General features: G+C 45.4%; 1 protein-coding gene across 2 annotated transcripts in view; it reads left to right on the forward strand.

Annotated features, from left to right (window-relative positions):
* The window catches only part of Flt1 (fms related receptor tyrosine kinase 1), a 161,927-nt gene that overhangs the window by 59,014 nt on the left and 86,179 nt on the right, over positions 1-16,734 (forward strand). For both annotated transcript variants that reach the window (XM_076923906.1, XM_076923905.1), the window contains exon 11: positions 8,706-8,820. In XM_076923906.1, coding sequence (XP_076780021.1) covers positions 8,706-8,820 — 115 coding nt within the window. The remainder of the gene's footprint in view (positions 1-8,705; positions 8,821-16,734) is intronic.

Below are 16,734 nucleotides of genomic sequence, written 5' to 3' on the forward strand. Positions count from 1 at the left end.
GTAGAGTTTTTTGTTGACATAGACACTTTAGTGGGCAGTTCTCATAAAACTGGGGCCCCATTGGCACAAAACAGAACCTAGTGAATGGAGAAGATGCAAAGAAACTAAACTGTAGCCCAAGAGGTACCCACAATGCAACACCTACCCTTAGTCCTCACCTCTTCACAGTTCCTGTAGCTGGTCCTTCAAGACAATGGCTTACTGAGTTGTCTAGACCCCATCAGTTTGATGGGTGTGTCCCTCTGGCATTGAAACCTCTGCTCATCTCTTTGTATCTGTTTCCTCTAGTCCACACGGCCATTGTCTATGGGAGTTGTAGTTTGTTGTTCTGGCAGGGTGAGCCTTAAGCTCAGAGTTTGTTTCTATATCACAGAATAAGAGGAAAGTGCTAGCAGGTTGGTGCTGTAGGCTGAGGGTGGCAGAACCCCAGCGTGAGGCAGTGTGGTGGGTCCGAATGAAATGAAGCTGGAGGGGGGATGGGCGGGGAGACAAAGAGCTACTGAGCCCATTCACTGTATGCTCTGCCCGCTCCATCACGACCCTCTATGGCTTTCTATGGCTTTCTAGCTGTATGGGGTTGTTTACTTTCTGGCAGAAGAGCCCCATTCGCTCATGAATGTTCTGGGTTAGGACTCAGCAAGCACTCAGCCCCCCACAGGCTGTGTCCCTGTCTCCACTTTATTACTATTTACACCCCAGGGCTGCATTGCGTCTCCATGGCCAGTGTTTATCATCAGGCTGACCCATTTTGGTCAGCCACTGGTGGGTGGCTGAATGCCAGTTCTGCAGCTTAGAGGAGGGGCCAAGCAAAAGGTAAAAGCTGGGCCCTGAACAATATCAGATGGAAAAGGACAGGGATGGAGCAGGAGTGACGGGGTCTACTTAAAGAGGGTACACCTCAAAATCAACTTGTCTGGCTCCAGGAAAAATAAAAAATAAAAAGAACCACAGGAAAGGCAAGCCTTAACACAACCTGAAAGGTTGGTGGTACAGCTGTCAGTCTCTCCCCCTCCCTCCCCTGGCCAGTGCCTGGGAAGTTCTACTGTCGGTTGACCGGAAGTTCTTCATTCCTACAGAGGGCCTTTCACAGGCTACCTACTAGTGCTCATATCTAGCATGTGTCATAGGCACTGAATCCCTGAAAAGACCTTCCACCAGTCTGAGCACCAAGACTGTGAAATTGAATGGCCTCTGTCTGAGGCCACTGATGTTCCTTTGTCCCCGCCCCATCCCTGGACATAATGCCAAGTGATCACCTGCCTCTGTCTTCTTTACCATCTGCCTTTGGGGGTGAAAGTCCTTGGCCAAACAGAACAACACAGTGGGTAGAGATGATTTTGAACTAAATCTTCCACCATAGCTGCTAGAAAACACTTGGCTTTAAATTTCCATTTTTACTTTCTTTATAGATAGCAGCAATTAAAAGCTGGTATATTTTAAGAAGCCCATATTATAATATCACAAGACCAGTTGTGCAAGGTGTTAGGATGAAATATGGCATATAGCGTAAGAATGGAAGCTCAAGGTCAGGCTCTGCCTCCCACTGTCATCTCCCAGCTGTGGGGTTCTAGACCCCTCTGAGGCTGGGTTTCCTCAATGGTACAATGGAAGCACAGCACTGACATGGGGAGGTGGGGGAAGGGGGTGATGTATGGGATACACTCAGCCCTGTGGCTGGCACATTGCATATGCTAAGCTTCTTTGGTGGAAGTTGCCTAGATCTTCTTTAGGTGACTCTGGGGTGGCTCCACCGCCATAAACCGCAGTCCCCTGAAGAGGTGTCAAACATTCTAGGACCCTGTGTGGACTGACCACGAGCCATCTCCTGAGACCATCCATGCCACTTGATAAATGTTCTCCCATCAGCATTCCTGGGTCTTTGAATAGGTCTCTGACAACTTAATCCAAAAAAATAAGACCAGAAATAGCATTCAGCCTTAGTTACTTAGGAGGTCAGTGGTGTTACAGCAGCCTGTGTCTACTGTATCTACTTCTTCAGCCACAAAATGTCCAGACTCCCACCCTGGGTAACCTTCGGTAGCTTACAGCTCTTGGTGCTTTGCTGGCACATTCTCCTTTGTGTTCTGGTATTTTTCCATAAGTTTGACCTGTTTCTTTGATAGACACAGCCATCCTTCAATAATAGCAGGAAGTAAAACATGTGTTTCTTTCAAAAGACATGGAAAAAGAATGTGCAATGAAAAAAAAAAAGTAATTCAAATTAAAGTAGTGCTGGCAACTCTGAGCCAGGACTTCTGCCCACACGTGGGAGATGGAGAAGACCACCATTGGTCCATCTTCTGTTTCTCATTAGAGAAGAAGATGCCTCTTTCTCACGTCAGCATCCCTGTCTGACTTGAGACTGACCAGGGACATCACTTTGTCAGGCATTGATACTGTGAAGCCGACTTTATCCAGGTCCCCATCAGATCTGTCGTCACTTATATTTGTCACTGTGAGTGGACGGACACACACTGCAGTGTGGCACAGTGATTGGTTTAAGTGGTGGTTTGAGGTCATCTGATGGTCACTAGTGTCTGTCTTCTCAGCACATTTGAGGTCAGTGACCTATGGCAGTTTGACACCTGATAAGTGTTAAGGCCGCATTCGGATTGGCCACTCTGTTGGGCTCGGTCTCCTCACTTGGCAGCAAGCTGAGCCCAGGTGGGTTCTCTAGCCAGTAAGGTCACAATGGTTAGTAAAACAACCTCTGTTCCTACATAGCTCTCAGTGCACCAGATGACAAGTGACTTTTCCAGTCTGCTCCCCGTGTGCCAGGCACCATGCTAAGCTTGCTGTGTAAGTTAACCCGATCGGTAACACTGTGATACTTGCTGATGGCAAGTGGATAATCTTTAGATTGTTTAAGTCCTTTCTCTTTGCTTTTTAATACCTACAGTAAAACCCCTGAGCCACAGTAGCGGGGGGTTGGTCTGTTGCCGTTTGCAGGGCTAAGAACACATCCACGTCCATAGAATCAGAGGTCAAGAGCAAGACAGCAGGAATAAATGCAATAGCAAGAGCTCTGGGAGATTAAAACCAGGCTGACTTCCGAGAAATAGGGCTTCTCGCAGGCTCTCTGGGCACAGCAGGGACTCCTCGCCATGTTTCTGCCACAGTGAAGGTCTCGGGGCTGGTCACTCAGACATCTCTCTGTGTTGTCCAATGACAGGACATGGAGTAGAATTTGTTACAAGTGATTTTTTTCATCTATGATCCAAAGACAAAATAGTTTGCAATCATTCAAGAAAGCAAAAGGGTCAGAAAGGTCTTGACAGTTTTGCTGTGACCGCCATTTCTATACACAGATTCTCATAGTCAGACATCTGCTGCCCAAAAGCCGCCCCCCACATCCCCAGCTCCCTCACCCCTGTGCTAAACCATGACCCCATGCCCTACCGTGTAGCAAGTAAGCTGTCTTCCTTTCTGCAGGAACAAAACACAGTGATAATCTGACATGCTCTTCACTGAGTGATTGGAGCACCCTCTTGCATGTCCTTCCTGACTGTGTTAAAGGATATTATTGGTAGCCACTCCTAACATTTCCGTAAAGATCTCTTTATAAAAGTCACCCTTCCTCAGCAGGCTAAACAGACCTTGACTGAGAAGAAAAATGAATGAAGAAAAATAAATGTTTTTACTGAGGTTATTATCTGGGTGTAACACTTGGCCTCCCGGTCCACCCAGGTGCAGGGCTAAAAAGCCCTGCTCCTAGCCCTGACTCTGGGAGAGCCTAGAAAGGCGGGGGATGGGAACTGTCTGAGCTCATGCTATAAGCCAAGCGCAGAGGCTAGCATGAAGAAGGGAGGCAGAGGCTGGAAGACAGACCTGAGTGTGAATGGACCACGGGGCCTCCAGAGCAGGAAGCCTAGCAAGCCAAGGCACCCATGGAAAAGGTGTTATCTAAACAAGGGTGGCCCAGGACTCTGGATCCCCTCCACCATTGTCCAAGGAGTTGACCTAAAGCTTACCTACAGTCTCCAAAACTTTCTTCACCACCCCACACCCTCATTGAGACAAGAAGTAATTTTCAGTATGGCCTCCAAGGTGTCACAAGGTCTCTCAATAAAGTCAGTCCACCAGAGTCCCCTTGGCCTGACCCCGTGACCACCCTGAAGGGCCAGGATCTCTTCCTGAGCAAAGGGAGCAGGAACTATTTTGTCTAAACATGCCTTCCAACCCCACGCCTCTCCTGCCAGCATCCTCTCCCTAGGCTGTTTCATTTGTTCTAAGAGAACGTGAGAGGAGGGAAGAGTGTTGGCGGAGCTAATCAGTCTGTTGCTCCTGATGCGCTATCACCAGTGTTTTGACAGAACACCCACAGTAGCAGTGAGATGTTTACATCAGGCCCTCCCACAGGACAGAAGACATAATGGTACTTCAACCAGCTCGATTTCGCTACCCTTTCTGCTTCCTACCTTGAAATGGTTCCGTGTTCCTAACAGTCCCATCCTTTTTTTGTGTCCTACCTTGGAATAATTCCGTGTCCATTCTACAGTCTCATCTTGGTTAGTGTGAGCAATGAAATAAATCTCATTAAACACATGAGCACAGTTCATGCCCATCCTCAGAGTTCGCTTGCCAGAACAGAATCAAAGAAACAGGGAGACTATTTGGTTTGGGGGCTTTATAGAGCTTTCTAGAGTCTTGCTTCTTTCTTCCTTAAGTTTTAAATATACATTTAGTACACTCGGGCAATGACTTAGGTCTAATGCAAGCATTCCATAGGTGTTGAAGTACTCAGCTCAGCACTGCCCCCTCTATCCCTACCCTAGGAGTACTCGGCTCAGTTCTTTAAAGTACCGAAGTCGTGTTCAAAGAGATACACATGTATAGCGTCACTCAGTTCCGAGCCTGTCCCCATCTCCCCAGAAGAGAGGGCTGCATCACTAGTAGCTAAAGAACAGATGCAGGTTTTAGAAGGGAGGAGCAGACAGGAGGTGCAGAGGAAACCTGGAAAGCAACGTCGTTCCAAACCAGCACAAACGGAAGAGCAGGGGTGCTCTGGAGTGCACAGTGTACATCATACTTGTGCGTGTTAGAGTCCACAGGGCCTGGGCTTGCCTTCAGGAACTGTAGAGTCTGTCCACTCAGAGAGCAGTATATATGAGGAAATTGCACACACTAAGATGAGCAGTGTTTAACAAAACCTGAAGAAGAAAGAAAATAAAAAGGTTAAAAATCCCACAGTACTCCCCAATGCTGAAATGGTATTTATACAGAGTTGTGGAGACATTTTTGATATGCACAGAGCAGCATTGAGGGATGACAGAATGGCTCAGAGGGTAAGGGTGCTTGCCACGCAGCCCCAACCCCAGAACCCACATGAGGGAAACCTGGCTTCCATATGCGCTCTGTCGCCTGTGCACCCGTGCAAACTCAGACAATAAGTAACTTATTTTCACTTTTTAGAAGGAGCCTCCAAGCACAGTGATTTCTTGGGACATGATGAGTGTCTGTGGTACCATAAAGTGGAAGTGTTAAGTGATATTCTGAAATGGGCCCGAAGGAAAAGCAGATGTTGCCTGCAGAGGCACTGTCTGGATGGGAGATTTAACTTGCATTGCTCTTCTGGGAGGCCCCAACCTGCCTCCTGTTTGGGGTTATAAAAGAACCAGGATGGAATAGGGAACAGGGAGGACCACACCCAAAAATGTATCTAAAAGAGGGGTCTCTGTCATCTTCACAGAGAGGGCCGCAGTCCCCACTGTGTGTCAGAAGAAGAACATTAGAACTGGGAACTTAGAGCAGCCCCAAGTGGGGTTAGCAGACTGGATGTTGTGTACAGGGCTCAGCTCCATATGTCGGTACCTAATTGGCTAACTTCTTCTAATTTACTTATGCTGGTCTCTTATCCTAATGAAACTGTTCAACCCCAGAGCAGCGGACAGAGATGGCACGGACCCACGCTTGCCCCCAGAATTATTTTCCTTTAGTTGGTTATAAATACCTCGGCCTCATTGTGCTTGACACGGTGTATGCAAATAGAGGGGGGAGTCCTGGGGCTCATTAGGAAAGGACAGGGGTTTGGGGTACTCAGAGGACAGAGCAAAGCTGATAACACCGGCCTTGTTCAGAATAGTGCATGGGAGCTTTCTTATCTCGCTCTGGCAGGAGCTGCCGTGGGCTTCCTGTGGGAAGCCAGGGGCAAGCTCTGCTTTCCTCTTGTTGTCCGGCTTCCGCCTCCCTCAAGACTGTTCCCAGCACCGTGGTTATCTTTGTATCTTCAAACATGGCACAATCTACTTCCTCAAGAGCTTGATGTATTCTTAAGACTTAGGCAAGTGCCCCTCCTCCCCCCGGCCCCACCCCCACCCTAGTCTCTTTTCAAGTGGTGGAATGGAGGCAATGACATTCTATTTTTATGGTTCAGTGACAAAGAGGGAAAAATATAATGGCCCCTAAATTAGAAAAGAGCCACAGAACCTGCCCTTTTCATACGGAGGACCTGGCAGGCAAGTGGAGGCTGTGGTTTCCACAGTAGGGCTTGGGCCTTGATAACTGTCCTCAGATGCAAGAATGGCAGTGGGTGAAGGGGCTCAGAGGCCAGCGGCCCCAAGTGAGCTGAGCTGACTGTATTTCCCTTGCTTTGCTCCAACATACATATGTGTGTGTGTGTGTGTGTGTGTGTGTGTGTGTGTGTGTCTGTGTGTGTGCGTGTGTGTGCGCGCGTGTGCCCTTGAGTGCACACACAGATGGCGTGTGCTTCTGGAGGATGTAGCAAGCAGTCACTAGCAGTTACAACTCCAATGCTGCATCTTACAACTCAGAACAGTGATCACTGAAGCAAGGGGAAAAGACTTTACATACTCATCCTGGACCTCCATTACTAAAAGATTTCTAGTAGAAAAGAAAAATGTTTGACCTTCTCCTTGGCTCTGTTTATTTATATCAATCAATAAGAACAAAAGGTCACCTGGTGATGACAAACACGGTTAGCAGAAATCTCCGCCTGGTGATGACAAACACAGTCAGCAGAAATCGCGTAAGCGCTCGGAGGAAGCATCAGCCTTCATTCTGTTTGGTTGGCTGGTTTTAGTTTTGTGTTTTTGTTTTAAATCTTTTCATTTACCTATAAGTGGTTTTGGTGTTGGTGGTAGGAATTGAACTTAGATATTTGGAGAGCTCTAACATACGGCCCAGGTTCGGAATTCAGTTGTTGAAACCCTCTAGTTATAAAAGCGGCATGTGATTTAGAAGATATAGATGTTCTTTAGGGAACCCCGTTGAAGTATATAGGTCTAACTATGAAAACTTAGCAGTGGTGGGCAGGGCATGGCTCTGTGGTTGAACACTCGTGTAAGGGTTCTATTCTTATGAACACACACATCACACACAACCACATATATAATACATACACCACATACATACACACATACCACACACACACCACTTCATCCACACATACATACATACCACACATACACATATACACATACCATACACACATACTACACACTCACACACCATACAGAGACACCACATATATACATATAATACACACACCATGCATATACATGCATCATACACACACCTGAGTGGATAAACAGCATCACCACATCTGGTGAGTACAGTATTATTCTGGGTCATATAATGGAAGGAATAGAGCCGAACCCAGCAGACTGGGCCCATTGATGTTCTGGAGTTACTTCCCAGCTCGAGGCCCCTGGAGGATCTCCTCTCCTCTCTATCGCTATCTCTTTCATCCGCTTTCCTCTCCCACTTTTATTTCCCGTAAGTCCTCACCATTCTGGGCTACTTAGAAACTGGGGTTTAAAATTCCTCCTTGTTTGAGAATCTCCAGATTCTGCCTGAATCATGTTCAAGGTTCTAGACCAGTTGGACCATGAAATGCTCAAAAAGGGAGAGAGGGGGCGGGGAGGGATGACTCAGCTGTAAGAGCACTGGCTGCTCTTGCAGAAGAGCCAAGTTCAATTCCCAACACCCTCAACTACCTGTAACTCCAGATCCAGGGGCTCTGACGCCCTCTTCTGGCCTCCACAGGCACAGGCACATCACACGTGGGCGAAACACCCATACACATAAACTAAAACTAAACAAATGTTATCTTCAAGATTAAAAGAGAACTCACAGACTTTAAGGTCAACACTATTAGCACTCTCTATTGATAATTAAACACTTGAAACGTAAGAAGTTAGAGCTTGTGATACCACCAAACTTGGAGAGAAATTAATTAAATACAATAAACTATTCTAAGATGTTTGTTTCCAGGGGCACTTATTTAGCCCAGGGAGGGGGGGGTGTCTAATGAATATTATGACTTAAAGCCACCCTGCATACACGAGAAATACCATTGTTTTCAGAAGGTTTCTATTGATTAATATAATATACACACACCCCAACCCTGGTCACATGTATGTGAGGATGCACACACACACACCCTTGAATGTTACCTCCATCCACTGAGAACTAACTAAAGTCCAGGCATTAAATGTTCTAAATTAAGTATTTTCTTTAGTATTTAGATCAGGAAAGGCATACAGCACCTCACTGTTGGAGTAGCTCCCTGCTGGATAGATACAGTTGCAATTTGTAGTTTTTAAGGAGGACAGGATGGTCTTGGGTGAGGAAGACTCTCATAAAGTCTGTGGTTTTCTCTCTGAGGACATTTCCTGTCAATTCCACCTCACTTGCCATCACTGGCTTTCCTGTGCAACATTGTGATGACCTCTTCTCTTTTGTAGGTATGACTTCTGCTTTGAGAGGGAAGAATCCTTTATCCTGGATCCCAACAGCAATTTAGGAAACAGAATTGAGAGCATCACTCAGCGTATGATGGTCACAGAAGGAACCAATAAGGTATTGTTCGTACAGAACGAGCCTTGGGGATACTCTGTAAACAAGGCCTCAGCTCTTGGTTCTAGGTTTATGAGGCCCAGAAGTAACGCGAACCTCAAAAAGCAGAGGGGAAGAGAATCTCTGAGGGGTGTCTTCATTGCTCCAGTTGCTATATTTCCCTAACTGTATTCTTCAGACTCCTGATACTCCCCTTTCTTCTTCTTTCTTCCCCTATACATATATGTCTGTGTTTGTGTGTATGTGCCATGTGCGTGCAGTACCCCTAGAGTCTAGAAATGAATGTCAGACTTCCTGGAAGCCAGAGGTAGAGGTGGGTGTGAGGCTCCCCTCTCAATCCTCCCATGTGGGCCCTGGAAACGGGAACTGAATTTGGGTCCTGTGCAAGAACAATGCATGTTCGTGTCCACTAAGCTGTCCCTGCGGCCCGGAGAGCTCACTCTTCCTGAACATCAGGCTGGTGCACATCTGTGGCTCCCCATCCTAACTACGCATTCAATCCTCTATCAGTTAGCGTTACAGTCGCATCTTTGGAGTGGGACCCAGAGTCCACACAACTGCTGGGCCATACACTGCCAGGTGATTCTAGCCTTCAACTGTGCCAGGGCCCTGCTAGCGGACAGGAAGTGGGATCTCAGTAAATAAAACCTAATTCAAGGCTTCACACCAAAATTCAACATTCCTATCTCAGAAAATATCGTATCTGTTCTTCCGCCCCAACCGGGTGAAGTCTAGGCTGGGTGTCAGCATTCCCCAAACTAACCAGGTCTAGCATGTATCTTTTTCCCCTTCTACTCTTGAATCATTCATTTTATACTTTCCCTTGAGAGTGTAGGAAAGAGCTGGTATCCTGTGAATCAGAAAGTCCCAGTGGGCTGCAAACCGGAAGCTTTCCTCCTTTGCAGAAGAGAAGGATTTGCTTAGAAATCAGCTATCATCTGGCATGGGGATAGCAATGCTTTCCAAAAAAAAAAAAAAAAACCACAAATTGAATAGCCTCTTGGTAAAACATCCATTTACATTGCACACACTCATCTTGATATGAAGTAGAGATTACCTGTATAAATTCCACCGTCTGTTCAAGTAGGGATATCCTTGAATTCAGGGATGAGAAACAGATACATTGTTCTCTATGTAGGATTCAACAATAATAAATTACTTCTGGACTCTTCTTTTCTCTTTTTAAAGACTTACTTGTTTTTATTTTATATGTATGTGGGTTTTGCCTGCATGTGTGTATATGTACCAGGTGTATGCACTGCCTATGGAGGCCAGAAGATGGCGCTGGACCCCTGAAACTGGTGTTACAGATGGCTGTGAGCTGTTATGTAGGTGCTAGGAACCAAACCTGAGTTCTACAAGAGCAAGAAATGTTCTTAACCACTGAGCCATCACTCCAGCTGCCCCCATTTCCCATTTTCTTTCTTTCCTTCTTTCTCTTCTTATCTTTTCTTTTTTAAGACAGGGTCTGACTATGGCCCTTCCTGGCCTGAAACATGTTCACAGAAATCCACCTGCTCTGTCTTCTGAGTGCTGGGATTAACTGTATCTACCACCATGCTGGCCCTGCAGTTTTCAGTATCTAAGCCTTTTTGAAGATGCCATAATGTCAGCATCCATTTCTGGCAAACCAGCACAGTTTTCCCCATTTTAAACATGGGCAGTCCGAGGGGCCACATAGTATAAAAGGGTGAAAAAAAATTCAAAGCAAAGTCTCTGGAGCCAAAATTCAGCTCTCTCATGGCCAACGAAGCCAAAACAAAACAATTAAGAAGTCCATTCAGGCCAACACCAACCGTCACTTGCTAGGGATTTTGGGATGGTTTTTATAGATACAGCAGTAGTTGGGGTGGTTTGTAACCACCCCCTTTCCCCAACACAGTACATAGGAGCTGTAAAGTTCCATGGTGTCCAGCCATTGGTGAAAGACTTTAATGAACGAGTTAGATGAGAAGGAATTCTAAAAATCTGAACGTTTGATCTGGGTAGAACTTGTTCACTAACACTAGAGAACCACTTAGCGCTGCTGCCGCAGACTCCTAACAGATCTCACCAGTATCCAGATCTCACCAGTATCCAGCCGTATTTTGCTTCTTCCAAATCTTGCAGGCGATTGTATTATTAATCCTGGAAATTTAAAATGAGAATTGATGTTCATGATCAAAGTGGGATTTCTACTTTGTTTTCTTACCACAAAAATGTCCAGTGAGCAATAAAATTGAATAGGGTGAAGCTGGTTGAGATTCCTGATGGTCGTGACCCGTGTAGGTAACTAACTCCATAGATAATGCCTGCTGATTTTAAAAAAAAAAAAAAAAAAAAAAAAAAGCCTTCACCAATTTTCCACTCAGGCTGGAAATAGATGTATTGTCTTGTAGTTCTGTAGTTAAGCCTAAGATTTCCGATATGAACTTCTGTGCACACTGGCGTTTATACCGCCTGGCCCATGTTCAGGGTCAAACTCCTCCTTTCAACCAACAGCAAAGATAACCACATCTCTCAACTCCTCCAAAGAAATGGCCTTAAAGAGGGAATAACCTGGAGAGAGGCTCCTCTATACGTAGGACTTTAACAAACTGACGACCACCTAGACTGCAGTGAGTCCCCCGTGGCCGCAGTCACGTGCAGTGAAGGGTGTCTGCTCAAGAACATTTGGATTACAAAACTTTTCATTTTCCCCATAAGGGGAGGGAAAATATACATAGTGTATGGATCCTCTAGGCAGTTCTAATACCGTTATGCTGGGTATAAATGGTTGATTTCTTGTTCTGATTTTAGGAGAACTTACTGCATTTAGTTTTAGCGTTAATTACTATGTGTTTTTTGTGGTCGAGGAGAAAAAGCAGTCCTTCGTTGGACAGTTACAAACACAGTTTTGCTGTTTCTAAATTGCACGCAATGTCCTCTACGATGTAGACTCTTTCGCTTCTCTGGAGCACTGTGACATTAGTACACTAAAGTCCACAACAATGACTCGTTCAGTCACACCTTGGCCTTGCCCAGCAATGCTCCTCTGTGGATGTGGGTGGGGCTCTCACACCGGAAGTCAGGGCGGCTAGGGGGTTCCAGGGGCTTTTCGTTGTTGTTGTCCCTTAGGTCAGTGAAGGGCATAGAGGAGAATACAATTCCAAAACTCCGTTTCCTCCCTGGCCCACCTTTGTGAGACGTGAGCCATTATTCGGAGTGCCTAAAAACAAAACGTTGGATTTTCATGTCGTTCAAGCCAGATCCGGGGGGTTTGTGGGCCGATTTTGTAAGGCTGGAGGGTGGTGACTGCCTCACTGCGGCAGCAACATTTCCGTGAACTTGTTTGAGAGTACAGGAGGAAATATGTAAATTGCCTGAGACAATCCCGTGACGTATATGCTCGTCCTAATTACTGAACCATGGCTTGTGGTCTAGTTCCCACACTGCCCCGGCTCCCCCTACTTCTCACCTTCTGTTTTCCCATCATGCGGTTGTTGCGTGCCACCGCTGGGGTCATGTCAGCTCTTCCTCGGCCTTTATACACCTACTCCTATTTCTCCCTGAAAGACTTAGCAGAAAGCAGTGTTAGAAACATCCCGAGATTTTAATCTCCATTCCATAAATAGGTTAAAAAAAAAAAAAACTTGTTCCAGAAATTAAGCCAAATGACATATTACCTCCATTCAGTCTATTCCGCGAGGCCGAAGCAACGTTGTAGACAGGAATGACTAAGGTTTAGCAAATGGGAAGGAAGGAAGGTTGAGGAACCCAAGCTTACAGTAGCTAATCACAGGTTTTGTTGGTTGGTTTGTTGATTTTGTTTGCTTGCTTGTTTTACTTTGTTTTGTTTTTAGGTTTGAAGGCTTTTTGTTTTTCGAGACAGGGTTTCTCTGTGTAGCCCTGGCTGTCCTGGAACTCATTCTGTAGACCAGGCTGGCCTCGAACTCAGAAATCCACCTGCCTCTGCCTCCTGAGTGCTGAGATCAAAGGTGTGCAGTACCATGTCTGACTTCTGGTGACAGTCTTGATGAGCATCTGGGTACCCGTAACAAGCACAGATCCTTTAAGCATGCAGAGTTAGACTGGACTGAAAACCTCACTAAGAAGTCGCCTACCCCAAACTAACCCATCAACAAAAAGGCTTTTATCTTTTTTGCTCTTGTGATTGGCTGTCTTCATCCTCTGTAGAAGGCCACTGGGGACTTTAAGTAGAAGTGAGGTTGTCACCCCTTCTCCTGTGACTGACCGAATATGACTGTCCTAATTGTCGTTTACCTTAATGCTTCTGCCTTCATTGCTGGTCCTCAGTTCTCTTCATTTGTGAAAAATGCAAACTGATAATAGAATGACTGCAAGCAGACAGTCTTGAGACCTCTGTTCAGTGTGTCCTGTAAAATAAACCATTACTGCTCCAAATATCTGCTACCCCTCTAATCTAATGCGGTTTATCTTCTAAAACATAGCAGGGATAACCTGGTGCCCTGCTCAGCGTCTTCATTCTCCTCTTTGCTGTGGACATCAAGGATTAGATTGGTCCCCTTAAGACAAGAGACTCATGCATCCTTGCTAACTGCCCCATGAGCAGATGCTTTCCAGCACCAAAGGATGCTGAACACAGTCTTTCTTAGGCTCCTATCTCTGACCTGACCTGGCTTATGCTTGTCAAAGGGTTTTCTCTTATTTTTGAGACAGAGTCTCACTATGTAGCCCTGGCTAGCCCACATCAATATGTAGACCAGGCTGGCCTCCAACCCACAGAGGCTCTCTGCCTCCTATCACTGGGACTAAAGGCATATACCACTATATGCAACCTATATCTTTGGTGTTATTTGAAAAGATACTTAATTTTATAACCTTAAAACATATTCCCTAGAAAAAGAACACACCAGAAGTAAAGTAATTTTTAGAAAAGTTGATTATAAGTTTTACATTTCATCCTGTGTGTAAAAATGTTTTTCTTTAATTAGAATCTTTTCATTCACCAATCACACTTTCAAATCACATCACTTAAAAAAAAAAAAAAAGAGATGGTTGCTCACACCTTTAATCCCAGCACTCAGGAGGCCGATCCCTGTGAGTTCAAGGCCAGCCTGGTCTATAAAGTCCAGGACAGTCAGGGCTGTTACACAGAGAAATTCTATCTTGAAAAAAGGAAAAGAAATAAAAAAGTTTTCAGTTTGTGTGAAATTCTATCCCAGAAGGAAGACAGTGTTCAGCTTGTGCTACCAACTGCTGCTGCTGAAAGGAGCTACTTTCAAGGACAATCCTGTTCAAATGGTAGACAGGCCCTTATCAATAGGTTTTGCTGTGTTTGTGTAGCGTTTTGGTGTGAGCTCTGGAGTTCTACAAAGCAGGATAGATGCTCTTCCCAGGCGTGTCTGTGGTCTCTGGAGACTGTCCCTTAGCCCCTAGAAACCTTAGTTGCCTTATGTGTTTAATGCCCCCATCCCTCGGGGCTTAGATAATGCTGTCACCATCAAGGGTGACATGAAGATCCCACCACAAGGAAACAGTAAACACTCCATTTACATAATTTCTAGACTAATGGAAACCACGATGCGTTCGTTCTGGAGGACGCCTGCCTGTGCGTGAGTGGCTTGTACTGGAAGGCATTACCTAGGCAAAGGGAAAAAAATACTTGAGTTTTATTTCTTTCTTCATTGGATTCATATCACCTCCAGGCATCTCAGCTTTATTCTCAGATTGCACAAAAAGTCTGACATAGCTCACTAAGACTTAAGCTGTTACAACCATTGTAGACAATCTGGGCAAGCCTAATTTATTTACTCACCTTACTTTATGTGTGTGAGTGATTTTTGCATGTATGTATGTCTGCACATCAATCACATGCATGCCTGGTGCCCACGGAGGTCAGAAGAGGGTGTCAGATCTCTTGAACCAAAGTTACAGATCATTGTGAGCGGCCACGTGGGCACTGGGAATCAAACCCTGATCCTTTGCAAGAGCATATGTTTGTGCCACTGAGACATCTCTTCAGCCCACTGTGTGCAGGTCTCAAACGTGGCAGATGTACATATATATTCAGGTTGGCTTCTCCTTGTCACAAACCCCAGGTCTCAGTTGCTCTGAGTTTTGCAAAATCAAAGTCATTTTAACAACAGTATAAATGGTGACTGTCTGAAATGTCAAATATTCTCAAGTCAACAGAAATGGGGTTCCTGTTTACATAATGTAAGTAGACTCATCTAACTGAACCATAGATCCAAATTGGACAAGAATGCATCCAAGAATCTAAGTGAGTCTGCATGGGTCCTTCAGGATCAACAGTAAGAACTTACTCCGTAAGGAACTTGGGCTTAAGATGACTGCAAACCTGAAGTCCTCAGTACAGACAGACATTCATTTCTGATCTTCCTGTGAGGAGCTTTGATGTGCTGGGGTCCAGACTCCCCAGACAATACAGGGGGTCACAGTGTGCTCGATCATCTCTCTGTCCTTCCAGCTAACACCAGCTAGTTGGTCCCCTCACACTGTCCCCAACAAGCTTGTCATACCACAACTTTCCACAGCCTCCATGGCTCTTGCTGGTCTGTATAATAATGAAAAGAAGGCAGCTAGCAGAACTTGTATGTTTCCACTCTTTGTTAAAGTTAACAATCAAAATAAAAGAAAGAGAGAGCTGAACTTTCAGACTCTTCTACACTGGCCATCCCCCACGCCCCTGCAGGAGAGAACCTGAAGTAGGGAATGAGGCCAAACACTTTTAGAAGCCATTGGCCGTGGGGATGGCCATGCTCCCTGTTGATATCCCGACACTGCCTCCACAGCCACATGATGAATGTCCCCTAAATGGAGTGAGAAATACCACGTAGCCCAACCCTCTGCATTATCTAGAAGTTCGATAAAACATGGAGGATATAAGAGTGGATGGAATTGAGCAGAGACTTCCAACAACTAAGAAACAATTTGGGGTAGGAAATGAAGGTGGGGGTTCACTGCCTAAAAACACTGAAGTTACTGTCAGTCTTTCTTTCAGATTTACTTACTGTGTTTTATGTGTGTGACTGTTCTGCGTGCATGTATGTACATACAATACATATGTGCCTGGTGCTCACAGAGGCCAGAGGAGGGCATTGGACCCTCTGGAACTGGATTACAGGTGGCTATGAGCCGCCAGCCATGTGGGTGCTGGGAAGTGAACCCAGGAGGTCCTCTGCAAAAGCAGCCAGTGCTCTAACCACTGAGCCATCTCTCCAGCCCTTGTTTTTAGTCAGATTTGTCTCTAGATTAAAAACAGAAATGTCCTGATTTCTTAGAGGAGTTGAGAGACCACACATAAAACCCCTACTTAATATTACTTCACCAATCAGAAAATGTTAAGACCCTTCTTCCCCAGGACCAGTCCCTTGGGAATTCTCATTCAGGAAAGCACCCAGCATCCTACTGTATTGTCTTTATCTTAATCACAACTCATCTACCACCATGAGAGCAGCACCCCAGTCTCACAGCTCCTGGCTGGTTATTTGTGTCCGAGGACACAGACTTCGATCTCTGAGGAGCTGGATCAACTTTTGTGTATTTGTCTCTAATTTGAAGTATTAAAAAGTAACTTTAATTTTTTTCCCCTCCCTACCTATTCGTGGTCCGGTGGCCCCTTCAATATAACACTGCCCAGCAGTGTGTCCATGTTCTAATTTCTTCTTTTAAAGGAAATAACGGACATCTTTAAGCTGTCTAAATTTTCACCTTATGATTAGAGTAGACATTATTTTGTTTGAAAAGTACTCTTCCAAGTTCGTATCAACTTGACTGCTCTCTGGGGACAGTCACACTAAGTCACAACTCTAAAATTGGTTTATATCTTCATTTTATACACAAAGGATTAAAGTCCTGAGAATACTTAATTTATAAACACACACACACACACACACACACACACACACACACACACACACGGCTATCTTAGCTTTGCAGCTTCCCGTCCCTTTC

Source organism: Arvicanthis niloticus, chromosome 24 (genome assembly GCF_011762505.2).
Source record: "Arvicanthis niloticus isolate mArvNil1 chromosome 24, mArvNil1.pat.X, whole genome shotgun sequence".
In the NCBI taxonomy this organism is placed as follows: domain Eukaryota; kingdom Metazoa; phylum Chordata; class Mammalia; order Rodentia; family Muridae; genus Arvicanthis; species Arvicanthis niloticus.